This window comes from Meriones unguiculatus, chromosome 11 (genome assembly GCF_030254825.1).
Source record: "Meriones unguiculatus strain TT.TT164.6M chromosome 11, Bangor_MerUng_6.1, whole genome shotgun sequence".
Lineage (NCBI taxonomy): Eukaryota > Metazoa > Chordata > Mammalia > Rodentia > Muridae > Meriones > Meriones unguiculatus.
Window position 1 is genome coordinate 60,760,021 of NC_083359.1, and position 17,044 is coordinate 60,777,064.

A 17,044-nucleotide genomic window follows, 5' to 3' on the forward strand; every position below is an offset into this window, starting at 1 on the left:
CCTGTCCTTCTGAGGCCAGGGTTACAGGCAGGAGGCCAAGCCAAGCAGGCATTTATGAGGGTCCTGGAGCTCCAAACACCTGATCTCTTGCCAAGCATTTTAATCACTCAGTCATCTTAAGTTTTAAGTATCAACCAGAATGATCTTATCCATTTATGAGGCACCAATATAAGCTTTGTCAAATTGAAAAGGACATATAAAGACGCTTCAATTTTCCTTTATAATTTAGTCAAATAGGAGGATAAAGAACTGTTAGAAGTACATAGAAGTAGCATGTATTCATGGCTCTGAAACTAGCCAGTGGAACGATCATGAACAGACTTCCCAAATAAACATGTTGCAATCAATTTCTGTAAGCACAGCCCAATTTGTTTCTATAAAGATGATCAGAACAAAACTTAGTACAAGCCTGAGTCTGAAGCTTTGTAGACCTGGCTGGCCTCAGACTCACTGAGATCCACCTGCCTCTGCCTCCCAGAGTAGCTGCAATTACAGTAGTGTATCACTACACATGGCTAAGCTAATATAAGTCAGATTTTTAAAGTTCATGTTATATAAGATTTATGCCTCCCAATATGTCATTGGGAGGACCTCAGAGATTCCACCAAACAATATTCAAGCTGTGGCCATTGCTCTTGGTTGCTCAGCAGCATTTGATAAGACCCTAAGGCTGAAGATACTGCACTTTGGTCATAAGACATAGAACCACCAACTGGAACTATGATGAAAGTTTTCTCAGTACAGGCTAATGTAATTGATGAAAAATTAAAAAAAAAAAAAAAACTGGAGAGTGCTATGCAAGTTGCTGGGGAGAAAGGTTACCAATGTCATATGCAACTCTAAACCCTCAGAGATACTAGGGTTTAGAATTAGCTAAGAGAAAACTCCAGTCAGGCAAAAAGTGCCCTCAAGTATAGTAGTGGCATGAGTGTTATGGGATAGCCATCTTCTTTCTGATTGGATTTGAGACCTATTCCAAAAGAGTGAATCCATGCCTGGTACTGTAAATCTACTCAAGAGTCTGGGGCTAGTGGGATCTTAGGTCCTAGGGGGCCCATCGTTATTGATTTTCTAAATGCTTGTGTTAAACTGCCTTATCAATACTTACATGTTCATAGATTGGTGTTGTACTCCACCTTCATTACAGAAGCTCCTTATCTTAGCAAATGGTGGCAGAGATCATAACTTGTCAAAGAGTAAGAGTAGAAGCAATGGAACAATGGTGAGACCCAAGGGAGACATTGATATCTCCCCCTTTAAGGCACAGGGAATGTCACCAAAGAAAGGGTGCATGAGCCAAAGGATGGGGAGATGCGCAGCACACAGACATTGTGCTCCTGGGCCCAGTACAGCTCTAGTTACCCGTTACAGACAAGGCTTACACAGACTGGGGCCTTCAGTATATCATCCTGGACTGAGGGCGAGCTTATGAGGCTCTGATGCTCCTTGGGAGTATACAGGAAGTGATTATTTGCTGAGGGTGGTAGTCTGCAATTTTCTTTGGTGGCAGAGCCAATTGATAAGTTGTCAATACTCCAGTAAATAATCTCCCATCTATGCTTACACAAGTAACTGTAACATACCCAGCAGTCACCACACAAACAGTGCACGGGACTAGGAGGCGGTTTGTTGGGACGTAGAAGGGTTACAGAAGGAGATAAAAGCAGAGTAAGAGGAGAGAAAGGGACATGAAAATGACTGAAATTCACTATATTTGTGTATATATGTGTGTGTATAAAACTGTCAAAGAATAATATAACAAAAATTATGCGCTACTTTTTGAAACTTAAAATTAAGAGAAGCAAAGGCCATTCTGTGCTATACTCTACAATACCATGGCAATAAGCTGTTGCATCCTAGCAATTTCCAGTTTGTCTGACCAGAATTATATTTTTGATGATACTAACGCGCATAAAAGTTCTCATAGAGCAATAAATAGATAGATAGATAGATAGATAGATAGATAGATAGATAAATAAATAAAAGAAGTAGGGTTGGAAAGAAGACCATGAGGTAAAGGTACTTGCGACTAATTCTGATAATGTGGGCTCAGTCCCCGGGACCCACGTGATAAAGAAAGAACAGTCCCTTTCAAGTTGTCTTTTGACCTTCACATATGAGCTCATGTCTGGTCCTGCTAACTGGGCACCAAACCTCTACCTTTCTAGGTCATAGGCACTTTGGCACTTTCATCTGCTAAATTGACATAGCAATAAACTCTACCCTAAATTGTTATATGTATACCCACGTATTAGTGCATCCTTTAATTTTCATAAAATCTTCTTTTATTGACAAAGCCAATAAAAAGTAAATTAACAATTTTATAGGAAAATTATTGTACATTTATGAAGTCTCATCAAAACATTAGAGCAATGTAATTTCAGAAAACATTTTTTTTGTTCTGAAAAATGGGAAAGAAAATAAGCAAAGGGGAAACAACTCTATGACTAGCAAAACGTTAAAGTCAGACGTAACCTCATAAAGACTATCCTTTGGAGCAGACTGTAGAGATAGTGGCTTTAGTGGGGATATTAAGAAAGCAGAGGGTTGGTGTGCAATATAGAAAGTGCCCTGTGCCCCACATGACACCTTTGTCTAACCTCACCTTAAAAACAGGTGTTTAGGTTTATTTAGTCCCTGCAATTTAGTGGGTTGGACTATTCTGAGCACATATTTTGCCTTTGATGTAAAAACCTATATATTAAAAGAGAAGAATGAACTGACTGAATTGGGTGTAGGGAAGTAAAAGCTTCTTTTTTTGCAGTAGATGTTGATTAATACAGATAACCACATCTGTCAACATGTAGAGAATAGAAGACTGTGAAGTATTCGGCTCGAAGTGGGACATTTATATTTTGCCATCTTCCTGTAAGGCTCAGGGATGACTGAGGAAAAGGGGGCAGAAAGATTGTAAGAGCCAGATGTAGTGGCCATCTGCAGCAAAACAGTATTGTCCAGATATGACAGTGAGGTGTCTAAATGGACTCATAGCTGTTGAGACTGTATGCACAAGACCTGCATGAGATCAAGCCCGCCAAAACACCAGCTTGAATAGAGGAGGGGCTCATGAAGTCCCATCTCTTCCTGAAGAGCTCCTGGCAAGTGATGGCTGCTTGAGGAAGAAGAGTCAGTTTCCTTAAAAGATGCAGCCCTGAGAGTCTGACTACTCATACTCTGGTAAGTTATCTTTCAACCATGTGCAGGCAGGTTACCAGTGGATTCATTGGGTTTGAAAAAAAAAATTGCCCGAAGTTGTGAGGGAAAACTGTCAGGGGGATAAAGAAGGAATCATGGAGAAGCATTCATTTAATGATTTAATTAATAAATAGCGATCACTATGTGTTTAATGTTTTGTGGTTGCTGTACCATTTTACATTCTCAGTAGCACTGTAGAAGGGTTCCAGATTCTCTCCATTCTAACTGGCCCTTGTTATCTTTTGTTTGGTTAGTAACAGCTGACTTAGCATGTACAAGGTGATGGCCCACTGTGGTATTGACTTACACTCCTCTTATAGTTAGTGATGCTAAGCATCTTGTGATATTGCTGCTGGCCCTTTATCCTCTTTATATATACAAACATATAGTGCCATATTTACTTGCTCCTGTGTACTAATTAGTGAAAACTCTGTGATAAGTGACAGTGCTTTTCTAAAATTATCATTTGAAGAGAATGTCATTCTGGGTGGGTTTTTTTTTTTTTCCTGCAAGCCAAATTCATAGCACAAGACATTGCCATACAGCCTGAGACCTCTGTGCCACTGGCCAGGGCTGTGTTTGCAGGAAGAGCCTGAGGATGTGGGCCAGTCGGCATTGTCCTTGACATCAGCCTTTGCAATTAAGCAGAACTCTATCCTCTCAGAATTGATTTATGATTCTGTCATTCATAAATGATTCCCTGTCCTTGCTGCATTTATTTTTATTTTCTGCTTAATTCTCCTGGGTTAATATCTTCTACAAGCTATGTGAAGGAGATTTTCCCACCACTTGCTGTACTTACTGGGTCTCACTGAATGTCCACCTCCTCAAATTCTGAAACTTCAAAAGTTTCCTCTGATTAATCCATCCACTAATTTCTGAGTATGCTTAGTCCTTTGTACAGCGAGGAGAAAGACAGACTTTGCCATTAGATGTGTCTGTATAATTATGGCTCAAGTCCCTTTCTTTCATTTTGTGTTTCTTGGCACTCTCTTCTATATGCTTTTTTACTTGTGTCTTCTGGAAATTTGACAATGAATGCTACAGGAACAAGATTTTCAGTTTGAACTGAAAAGGACTAAGCATGGCCACCCAGTCTGATTCATATTGTCAGAAAATGCTCATCACGCTGTCCATTTCCTGTGTCTTAGCTCAGAGATCACAACTCTTTCTTGAGCATGAAATTTGGAAATCAAAAGCTTGATTACACCCAGGTATAATGTTCCCTAATTGCACAAAGTTGAGTAATGTACGCAACCTGTTTATGCTCCCAGTTTTTCATTTTAAAATAAAGCTAAAAATCACTCTCAGAATTTTTCTAAGAGGAAAAAACCCAGGAGTTATAAATTCAATCTTTGTTAAACTGAAAACAGTTTTTGCAGTTGTATACGCTGAGTATTTCAAATTGAGGCAGAAGTCCTCTCGTTCTACATTTCACAGCGTGTTTTAATGGAAGAAAGCAGAAAACCTTTGAAATTTGCTATATACAAACCCTGTTCGTGCTTTTCTAAATTACAAATGAGAAGGTTTGAGGCCAAGCATACTTTCTTATTTTATACTTTATTTAAAACAAATAAATTGTAAATAAACAAGTTTATAGAAGAACCTACCTAGAAATCATTTTATAGTGTTGTGCTGCAAAGCCAGACTAGTGGTTTATCTGTGATCCCAGATGCTTAAGGGTTGGGAGGACCACAAATTGAATGGCAGGAGGATCTTACGTTCAGGATCCGTCTGAGCTACGGAGTGAATTAAAGGCCAATCTGAGAAACTTAGTGGGACCCTCTTCCAAAATAAATAATAATAAAAACAAACAAAAAAGACTGTGGGTTGAGCAGTTGCTTGGCAGGTGTGAGGTCTTAGGTTCAGTACCCCCAAACTGCAGGTAATGGTGCACAGTAGGAAGTTGTACCTTGGTATCAAACGTGTAACCTTAAGCCAGATGCTCCGAGCTTCTAAATCTCATTTTCCTCATCTTTAAGATGGATATTGTAACACATATCTCATAAAGTTTCTGTGAATACTTGTTAAAGGGATGATATGCAGGTTTCCTGCATCTCTTGTATCTCTTCACTTTCTATTAAAACATCAAGCTACAGTGTCCAAATGTGTTCTCTAATAAGGGGAACAGGGACTATTCCTGACATGAACTCAATAGTGAGCTCTTTGACAGCCCCCCCCCCCCCCACCAAAGGGAGGAGGAGCCTTGCCAGGCCACAGAAGAAGACATTGCAGCCAGGCTTGAAGAGACTTGATAAGCTAGGGTCAGATGGAAGGGGAGGAGGTCCTCCCCTATTAGTGGGCTTAGAAAGGGGCAGGGAGAAGATGAGGGAGGGAGGGTAGGGTTGGGAGGGAAGGAAGGAAGGGGCTAGGGCTGGGATACAAAGTAAATAACCTGTGATTAATATAAAAAAAAGTTTGAAAAAATTAAAAAAAAATCAAGCTAGATTTAACCTTGTTTTTTTCACTTTCTAGGATCTTAAGATTAAAAAAAAAAATGAGCTCTCTCCTCTAGCTAAGCAAGTTGCCCAAAGGAAATAAGGGCAAAGAGAAGAAGGTGGTGCAGGTCCTGCTGTCACAAAGACGCAGGAGGCAAAAGTTGGTAAAAGGCCTAACAAATTCAGTGTTGGACAGAAGAGCCAGCCCCAAAGAGACTTCACTTCGTCAAATGGCCCCTTTACATCAGTCTGCACCTGGCAAAGGGTCATCCTCCATAACTGTTCAAAGTGCCCACTGCTTTTAAATAGTTTACCTAGGCTCCAGCATGCAAACAGCTACCCAGTTACTTAAGTTTGCCTGGAACTACAGGCCAGGAGAAAAGAAGAAGCAAAGGCTGCTCTTCCATGCTGAGAAGAACGACGGTGGCAAGAGACCACCTGTCTCTTGAGCAGAGGTCAATACAGTCACCACCGTGCTGAAGAACAAGACGGCTCAGTGGGTGATGACGGCCCATGATATAGACCCCGTTGAGCTGGTGGCCTTTCTGCCTATCCTGTGTCACAAGATGACGGTCCCCTACCGCATCATCAAGAGGATGGTCAGGCTGGCCGGCTGGTTCAGAAGACATGCACATGCACAACCTACACACAGGTTAACTCAGAAGACAAAGGCACTCTGCTTAAGGACGTGGAAGCTACAAGGACCAATTACAGTGGCAGATATGATGAGATCCGCCACTGCTAGGGAGGCAATGTCCTGGGTCAAAAATCCGTGGCTCCAGAGGAGGACTTTGCAGCCAGTCCTGAAGATACCTGATAACACAGGATCAGATGAAAGGGGAGGAGGTCCTCCCCTATCAGTGGACTTGGAAAGGGGCAGGGTGGAGATAAGAGAGTGGGAGTGGGAGGGAATGAGGGAGGGGGACACAGCTGGGATACAGAGTTAATAAAATGTAACTGATAAGAAAAAAATAAAATTATAAAAAAAAAAAATCCGTGGCTCACATTGCCAAGCTGTAAAAGGCAAAGGCCAAAGAACCCACCACTAAACTGGGTTAAAGGTACACTGCTAAATTTTCTGTCCATAAGTATAATTTAAGAATTGCCCTCCAAAAATGTTAAGTAATAATGGCTGACAATCTTCATGATATTTACCTTCCAGATGTTTTAACATCTGTAAACTGACTATGTTTTCATGGATATAGGTCCAATGCTGATTGGATTATATGCATCTTTATTCTTTAAAATTAGTTCTCTATATAGAGGTGATACAGTGTTCTAGGATACTTGGAAAACTTCATTTGCAACCTGTCTGGAAGGTAGAAAAATGATTTACTGTGTTTGCATAGGGATAGATAGAAAAGTGAATTGTGGATTGGGGAACCTGATATTTTAAAGATTTATTTGTGTGTGTGGGGGGGGCTCCCATGTGTGTGGGTACTGATGAAGACCAGAAAGAAGCATTTGCTGTCCTGGAGTTGTGGTTACAGCTGTGAACACCAGATAGAGGTGATGGGACTGAACTGCTGTCCTCTGAAAGAGAAGCAAATGTTTTTAATCCCTGTGCCAACTCCTGAGCCCCGAGACTTGGTACCTTATAGCTTAACTCAGGCACGCCCTCTCCTTACTTATATTTTCTTCTTTTATGTAGAGAGTTGGATTTTAGGGTTGCTAAAATTCTTTTAAACCCTTTAATACATTTATTTCACAATAATAATTCAAAACTCAAGAGAAGCAGCATCCTGGCAGATATCAGACACCTATCATGTAGTGGACTGAGCCATATGAAATAATCATATCATATATTTATAATGTCAACATGTGTTTCATTAATTGTTGAATGCATGTCAACTTAATCTTCCAACAGGAACTATTTTGTACTTTACTATTTTATTATGTCTTTCTAAAAGCATTATTTGACCTAATGGATCAAGAAAGAAAGAACATTCAAATATACTTTCCCAATAGCTCTACACATTCCTGGCCCCATGCCCTGGTTCTACTGCAGATCCTACCGGAAAATGATTGATTGTGGAACAATGTAGGCCTCAAGCCTTGCTCAGAGAACCTCTGGGTGCATATGAAGTATCACAGCTCAGCCTGTTTTTTTTTTTTTTTTCTCTGAATAAAGGTGCCTTTGGGGTGCTAAATGGGTTTCGATTTCAAAGAAACCAACATAATAAATCAGTGTACCTAAAACTTCATTCTTAAAGAGATTCTTCATTTTCAGACATTTCTTCACCATAACATGATCCAATGTTAATTATCTTAAATTCATAGATGCATTTTTCCAATCCTCTCTTTTTCCTCAGTGTCAGGAGATCTGGATCAGCAATTTGGCCTGGCAATCTACAATTCCTCTCGAGTTTTAGTTGAATAAAAAATTCTGTTTTCATTCAGCCTCAACACTCTGCTATCATAAGTAACATACAATGCAATCTTAACAGATTTTCAACATGCAAACAGACTGTGCAGAATTGGTTTATGGTTAGTGCTTATGAACCTGCCAACTATATGCATCTCTTCCAATCAGTGTACAAGTATTCTTCACAAGATTCCTGACATCTACACAGATTCTACTTGAAGGTTTCTAGGTTGGGAGTTCACTTTGTTGCAAATCAATTTGGAATATTGCTGAAGAGTTCTAATGTGGGCTCATTTTTGCATATACTGACTTGAAATCTTCCTATAAGTGATATCCCCGTGTCTTATTTTCTCCCTCTGTTTTGGTGTGCACCAAGCCTACTATTTATATTCTGGTGCTAAACAGAAGTTGTGAAGTGGCATTTGTGCTTTCCTTCAGTCTGTGCTTTTTGGAGAAACTATTCCTTTATCCTCCTCCTATTTATAAGATGCCCTTTGCTTGGTCCTAGACATCTTCCTTTAAATGTGATCCCTCCCCAAAGGAAAACTGGTACCTCAAAATTGACCAGGCAGCATAGAGAGCAGGAGAATTAAGATGACCTACTTAAAATTGCAGTTTCCCTTCAGGTGCTGATAAAATGTCTTTGATTATAACAACCTTTGGGCACTAACAACTATAATGTAGATAGAATGACAAAGAACACATCCAAGAGCACTAGGAACAGAAGTATGTATGGTCTACAGAGGAGCCGAGCTTGGAGGGAACAGGGCATGGGTGATTTTAATTTTTTTTCAGGTTGTTTTCTGAATACAGTCCTAAGCTAACTAAAACCAAGGCCAATTTTGCAGTCTTAACGGCTTAAAGGATGAGAATAAAGAGGTTTATGACAGAAATTGGAAGTGAAAGAAGAAAATTCTGGCAAGAAGAGAGCTATGGAGGTAACTATAGAGGTCCATGCTACTGCAGCAGCCTCTTAGTTACACATTTATTAGTGCAGTCTTGTCTGTTCTTAATCCATTTCTATACACAAGTTCAAGTAATCTTTGAGAGCGCAGGTGTAATTGTCACTATTCCATTTGAAACATTTCAAAGGCCCCCTGGTAGTCTTAGGATGAAAAGCCGTGGTCTTTCTGTGGCTTTTAAGCATTCTCGCATTTACTTCTGCATCTTAGTCTTGGTTTTTCGGCCACACTGTCCAACCCTTACTGCCTGAACTATTGTTGTCTGCCCCACCTCTCCCTTACAACAAGGCTGCTACTTACCTTTAGGTCTCAGCACAGTCCTTGCAAAGCTTGCTTTCTTGAACTTCTACATCCAGTTTTAATTTTGGACAAAAATTCCTTTCTTCACAGGCCCTACAGTGGGCACCTATTTCCATAACAATACTGACTGAAAAATTGTCTTTCTTGATTGATTGGCCTTCCCTACCTACTTTTCCTTTCGGCTTTATGTGGGCAAGCATCAAGTCTACTTCATGGTTGCTTACCCAGGAATTACAATGGAATGGCATATTGTTAAGTATTCATTAAATCATTTGTTGAGTAAATAAAAAAGGTCATGCAGAACAGTAAAGTCATATGTATTGGAAATGGCATTAGTATTTGACATGGAATTTTTTTAATTATTAAATTCAGATTGTATATAACACCACTTCCAGAAAGAACTTTAATTTTGAAGTATTTAGCTAACTAACTTCTATTTTAGTGATCTTCCAACAAAATTTAGTAAAATCTTTGGAATAGGAGGGACTTTTATTGATATAGTATTGACAAAGTCTAGTTGGAAAAAAAAAATGATGTACTTAAAAATGGCTCCTCACAATTGTGACCCAGACTTCTGAACCAGTACTAACTAAATTTACATGCATCTTTACAATTAAAACATGGCATTTATCCAAGTTTCCCTGTTTTCTTTATTTCTCTTTTCTTCATCAGAAAGAGGATGGTTAAAACCACTCTTATGTATACAATCACAAAGAAGTAACCCTGATCAGAATCTATTGTGGTACAGACGCTAACAATGAAACATCAGCAAAATGAAGAGTTTCTATCAAGTAAATGTAGTCTTTACAGAAATCTGACCCACAAGAACATGTGTGAATTATGAATGATTGAGTATATGAATTTCTGACCCTAGGTGAGATGATCCTTTCTTGGGACCAGGTCAAAGGAAGACCAGTTTTGTCAGAGATGATGTAAGATCTAGTGAGGTTGTTGTAGGTCTCTTCTCAAAGGTCAGCTACAGAATCACTTGCTTGACAGAGTAAGTCCATGGAACCTGGCCCTTGGGGTCATGGTGTTTACTTGTAATGACATATATGGGAAAAGAGTAATCCAGAGATGAGTACTCATATGTGTTCCTAGTAGTGGTAGTGTGTGTGCATGTGTGTGTCTATGTGTCTGTGTGTATGAGTGTACTTGTTTGTGGATCTTTTACTGTGTAACCCTCAGTCCAAGTAAATAAAGATAGGTGCCACCAGAGAATGACAAACAGAACATAGAGAAGAAAAGACTTTATTTTTCTGTGAAAATGAGTAAAATCCTTAGTCACATAGACATACTTGAACTACAGAGATATGAGGAGAATAGAGAAAGAAAATATTTAGCAAAAAGCTATCAAATGATAATAAGACAGTTGTAAAATAGAAAAGCAATTGACGATTACAGTGACAATAGAAGCATTACAGAGAAATATACTGTAGGGAAAATAATCCTTAAATATATTATGTAGAGTTTATCACACTGAGAACGGTCTGTAAGCACACAGTTAAAGATATGTGTCAAAGGGAGTGAATGTGAAACTCTACATATGGTCTCTGACTATAATCTACTTATTGGACATACTTAGGAGTGCAAAAATCTTTTGAAAAGTTTTCCCTAACTTTCTGGCCGCAGCAGCCTCACTTTACAAGAGGCTATCTGAAGTGATGGTATGGATACAAAGATTTAGATGTGTGGAAAATGATGCGAATGAAGACGAGACGTCAGCACTGCTACTACTGTACATTGGCTGCCACAGGGTGAGGGCAGCTAAGTAAAATTTATAACTACCAAGGAATAAAAATAGATAGTTTTTTTTTTTTTTAACTTTCATAGTACACTATCTTGTCCTTTGTCTGACTGGCATATTTAGATTGACCTTGGTCATTTCCACAGCATAAGCACTTCCTTAAAACAGTCATGACTCAGTGAGCACTGATAACATGCAAAGGAAAAGTTACCCTTGGGATTTCAATCCAGAGCAGCTCCTGAAGACTCACTCACAGAAGGGCATCTTGCAGGCCACTGCTATTTCAGTGGGGTCGTGAATTCATTCAAAGGTCGAAGTACTTCCCCCTCCATGAACACTAACAAAAACTCTTTTGCATTGATACTTTCTCACCAAAAGATATTTAGGCAGACTTGATGAAAAAGTCAAAACCCCCACAAATGTATCAGTAGTAACAGAAAGTTTTCAATTTTCCAATTGGAAAATAAGAGAAAGAAAGGCTATCTAATGTTTTTCTGGTGGAAAGACCGGCCCCTGAAATCAGAAACGATGCTGGTGAAGGATAATGTGAGCCCTGACCCTAGATCATCTTTCTCTCACGTTACTGGGGCTAAACTTGCCTCTTCTTCATGAAGAAAAGAGCTGTTCATTTGAATAGCTTTGCAGTAAGGCACACAAGGCAATGCAAAATTTCATAGATATTTTCAAGTTACATATAACTGATGAGAATGAAGAACACATACCAAATTAGAATCACAGTGAAAGGGGTAAACCGTTAGCAGGAAACGAGGAACGTGCAAAAGTGCATAGAGAGAAAAAATTCTCTGATGGCATTAAAAACCATTCACCATGGTAGTGTTGAGGATGACAGTGCCTCAGGACTCAGAGCACTGTGTAATGAGATATTTTTCACTGTATTAAGACCATTCTTTTCATTCAAAAAGGTAGACTAGGAAAACATCTTATATAGATCCAAACTACTTGTGGTGTGCTTAAAGAGACTTGAATACATTTTCAAGCCTCTAGATCAGCAGTTCTCAACCTGTGGGTCGCAACCCTCACAGGCGTCACTTAAGAGCATCCGAAAACACAGATAATTCCATTATGATTCGTACCAGTAGAAAAAGTACAGTTATGAAGTAGCAGTGAAATAATTTATGTTCGGAGTCACCGCAACATGAGGGACTCTATTAAAGAATCGTGGCGTTAAGGAAGCTGAGAACCACTGCCTCTACATGGACTCTATTCCCCCATTTCCCCTTTGACTCTCCTGAAGACCTACATTGAGATAGAGCGTTTCTTGCAAATCAGTGTTTTGTTTTGTTTTGTTTTGTTTTGTTTTAAAGTTTTTCATCAATTACACTTTATTCATTCTGCATCCCCCCATAAGTCCCTCCCTCCCCTCCCAATCCCACCCTCCCTCCTCCCTCTGCATGCATGCCACTCCCCAAGTCCACTGATAGGGGAGGTTCTCCTCTCCTTTCTGATCTTAGTCCATCAGTTCACATCAAAAGTGGCTGCATTGTCGTCTACTGTGGCCTGGTAAGGCTGCTCCCCCCCAGGGGGAGGTGATCAAAGAGCAGGCCAATCAGATTATGTCAGAGGCAGTCCCTCTTCACATTACTATGTAACCCACTTGGACTCTGAACTGCCCTGGGCTACATCTGTGCAGGGGTTCTGGGTTATCTCTATGAATAGTCCTTGGTTGGAGTATGAGTCTCTGGGAAGTTCCCTGTGTTCAAATTTTCTTGTTCTGTTGCTCTCCTTGTGGAGACCCTGTCCTCTCCAGCTCTTACTATTTCCCAGTTCTTACCTAAAATTCCATTCACTCTGCCCAGCAGTTGCCCATCAGGCTCAGCATCTGCTTTGATAGTCTGTGTTTTACACTCGGGAATGCTCTCATGTGCGTTAATAATTTTCCTGTGCTCCCCACTCTACAACTGGCTCATCATTCATGCGCAGAACGAGGTAGGACAGGAGCTGAAAGAGGTTTTGCCACAGTAAGAGGGACACATAAAAAGAAAGGCCGCTTACATCCAGCTCGCAGCGCTCGCCTGCAAAGGCCACATCACAGATGCACTGGAATCTGTTGACCAAGTCCCTGCACAGGCCTCCGTGGATGCAGGGATCAGAGGCACACTCATTGATGTCCTCTTCACACCTTGCAAATGAATGGAAAACAGAAGTTCAGGGTCTCGTAAATAAGTGGGCTCTTAGATTGAGGGATGGTTTGTCTTTCTTGCATGGCAGAGAGCAATTACCAAGTCGACCCAATTAAGCATATTGGATAATTTCAGAGACTCCTTAAGAGTCCTTTGATACATTTTGAGTTTTGTGGAAATTATTTGCACAGATGTTGAGACATGGGCACACGCACTGAATTAACTGAAAGAAGAAGATGACTGCAGATATTTAGAGTTCCTGATTGTCGCTTAAGAGGGCAGGTGGGTTTGCAGCCTTATAAATGCCAGCTTCGGTCCATGGACAGGTGGGGTGAGTTTGCCAGCCTGGAATCTACAGGGCAGAGGAAACATGGGCTCTGAAGGTTCTAGAGGGTCTCTGCCTCCGGATAGACTTGGTTAATTCTGGGAGATGCTGAGTTATTTTCTTTTAAAATTTCACAACATAAGCAAAAGTAAGTAAGAAACCTGTTAATAAATTAGTGTTCTAGTAGTGAGGCAGAACTCTAAATGTTCTAGTAAGTGCTTTGAATACAACTTTTTCTGAAAAAAAAAAAAAAAAAAAAAAGAAAGAAAGAAAGAAACGTCCTCTCTAAAGTACTTGAGTCCAGGGACACTGCCTACCTCCCTTTCTATCGACATTTTTCTTTTGAATTTTTAAAAAACTGACATGTGAACACAAAAAATGGTACACACATGTAGGGTACCTATGTGTGTGATATGTTGATAGTTTGTATACAGTTGTGTAATGTTCAAATCAGGATGAATAAATCAAACAGCTCATCCTTCTACTGATGCTTTCTAATCAGTTCTTCTAGGTTCTTGGAATACTATTATGTGTAGCCAACAACTCCTTGTTCTGGCCATTCGTGGATTAATTTAGTGGTTTTATCTACCGAGTGACAGACCTTCTGCTAAGGCTTCGGGACAGAGCAGAGATGGAGAAATTTGTATTACTACTGTAGGAAATTCACGAAGCCCTCGCCTCAGGATCTCTGCAGAATAGTTTATGATGAAAATCATTTTAGATCTCCACTTCCCTCAAAGTAGAACTTCGGAGTATGCCAGGGACTTCTCACCAGGCTCCCATGTGAGGGCTGAGGTAGAGAAGCCCTGAGATCCCTGGTGTGATGGGAAATGGAGATTCATTCCAAGAAAAACAGTTCCTAATCCATGGGATACCGAGCATAGCTGAGGCATGCTCTTTTCCTTTTATGGCCCTGGCTTCTGGGCTGGAAGGAGGCTTCTCTGATTAGATCCCAGCCAAATTTGACAAGTCTCAGGAGCTTGCCAAGCATTCTGTATCCTGGGTGGCCAGCCTTCACACCATCCATCATCTGAACCTGCTGCAATGACGCAAAGAGGCTGGAGGCTTAAGCAGGAGCAATCGCATCTCTGTGTCCTCTGCTGGAAGTCTCGCTGCCATAGGCCTTGGGAGGGTTTCGCAGCGTTTCTAGTCCTTCCTTTTGCCACTCTTTCACTTCCTTACCAATCTCTACTTTGAGTAAAACAGTCCATCCTTCCACATGCATGACAAGTGGCAGAGGAGCTTTTATTAGAAAATAATAGGGCCGAGTGTGGTCCCTCATTCCCCCAATCCCAGCAACGGAACAAGACAGGCAGAAAGATGACAGCAAGTTTGAGGCTTCCCTGCTCTATATAGCAAGTTCTAGACAAACCAGGGCTACAGTTAACACCCTGTCCCCCCTCAAAACAAAACAAAACAAAACCAAAACAAAAAAGATGATAATAGATGGAAAGTCAAATAAAGTCATCAGGTTCTGAACTAATTAATGAGGCTTAATGTGTTTGCAAAATCAGAATATATTAAACACACATTTCACTGTTTGAAATAATTTTGCATAGGTGAAGTTTATTTGAATGAAAATCTTCCCTGGAAAGAAAAGAAAATTAGTAACTCCTCCCCCATCTTAATCAATAATTTAAATGGCAAGTATGATTTTAAAAACTGACATATATCAGAGGGAAATATTTACTGCAAAGAAAAATAATTCAAGGTATTGGATGGGTTCTCTTCATTGTGCTGCCAATGGGGATAATATTAGGCCAGGAAGCAACCAACATTTAAAGATAGTAAAGCGATATCTATATTTAAAACAAAGATATATTTATACTGTTTTGAAGAAATCGGAGGCCAACTGAATGCTGAGTTAATAGCGGCTTGTCATGGCGTGATGGACAGGGAAGTGGATGTGACTGTTCTACTTCCTTCTGCACACATATATATCTTGATTGAGATGGAGGAACACATTTTGTGTTGTTTTAATTGTGCTGAGCAAGCACTTACTCCTGAAGTCATGGCAGCATGCCCAGTAGGGTAGTGCCAGCTTTGATGGCAGCTCAACTTTTGTTGTTGAATACGTTTATTTCACACCAATCTGTCGCTTAACCTTCGCTCACCTTCATTCACACACACACACACACACACACACACACACACACGCAATAAAAACAGTAAGTATTGCTTGCGGAGCTCTAAGAAGTGGGGAAGATTGTGTAAGGCGTTCAGATTAGCCTAAAACAAGTGGTTATGCTTTTATCTGCTTCCTCGGTGTCTGTGACCATACAGTTTGGGTTCATTTGGGGGATGGAGATGTCTTGGGGGTTCTTATCAAAGCAGGGAGAACATCCTTGCTTCCCCTTGACCACACCCCAGCCCATCGCATGCATACACACTTTGCTTGCATCTACAGGTGGTCACAGATTGCCTGGGTACAGGGGCCAATCCTTAGTTGTAGGAATTCTCTGTGAAATCAACAGTTCCCTGGGCAAGGGGTACACACACGTAGGGTTGTAGTTAATTGTATAAGGTATCTTTTAGGTGTGTTTTATTTTACTTCAAAAGCAACCATATTGAAATCATATATTTGAGTTAGTGTGGGGAGGGAAGGACTCCATGAATCCAGAAGCACTTATAGAAAAGAATAATAAAATAATATATGTTTTAAAAATTGTATTTTCCTTTTCGAAGTCTTGGCTGGTGAAATATTCTATACTTTGACCTACTCTGTAATTTTTCTTCTTTTTTATTGCTTGATTCTGTCTGGACCTATATCTCGACATAGATTTTCCTGTGGGAACTGAGATGACAAATTGGAGGAGAAAATGAACTCTGGGCAGTCCCGCTGTTGTGTAGCTCAGAACCTTTCTCCATAAAGCTCTAGTGTGACTCACCACTTTCCGGTGAAACCTGGCCGGCACAGACATTCCCAGCCCTCCTGGAACTCAGTGCAGTTGCCTCCATTGTAGCAAGTGAGGTTTGTCTCCTCATTCCCACAGACTGTTGAGGGTAATCTCCTGTGTCTACAGAGATAAAAGTAATGACCACAGCTGTTTATCGTGTTCATTTTGTTCAAGAAATTTTTTTTGAAAAATTCATATATGTTAGGCTAATTAAGTACTGAGGCCAGAGGAACAATAAATGCTGAATTATACTGCATTGTACAAACACCATGTTCTTCAGCAAAACGCCGCTGCTGGGGCCAGCTGCAACCAACATGCCCATCCATCTTCTATTCTCCACAGCTTTCGTGCATGAGATAAGATGTATGCCGTGGGGTGGCAGTAAATTTCAGGCTGGGAAAGAGCTCACTACAGGTAGAGCTGCAGCTGCCTGTCTAATAAATCAACAGAGGCCATAGGAAAATTGCATCTCTGTAAAGGCCAGGAAAGCAAGGAGAACAGTGTGGCGCTCAAGCGCTCATGTGATCTCTCTGTTGGCTCTAAGAGCTGAACTACGGTTGCCCTGCCAAGACTTGCCTGCTCCCTCTCTCATAATTCATGGCTCTGTGCAATGCAAGCCAAGCGCTGTCCAGGAGGTTTGTGTATGATGCTCAATGTGACTGCGTGTGAGTTCA

At 40.5% G+C, this 17,044-nt stretch overlaps 1 protein-coding gene across 1 annotated transcript in view; it reads right to left on the reverse strand.

Moving 5' to 3' along the window:
* Crb1 (crumbs cell polarity complex component 1) overlaps positions 1-17,044 on the reverse strand; it is a 190,821-nt gene that overhangs the window by 21,597 nt on the left and 152,180 nt on the right. The window contains exons 10-11 of the mRNA XM_060365044.1: positions 16,362-16,490; positions 13,021-13,147 (exon numbers count right to left, since the gene is read on the reverse strand). Of these exons, the coding sequence (XP_060221027.1) occupies positions 13,021-13,147; positions 16,362-16,490 (256 nt within the window). The remainder of the gene's footprint in view (positions 1-13,020; positions 13,148-16,361; positions 16,491-17,044) is intronic.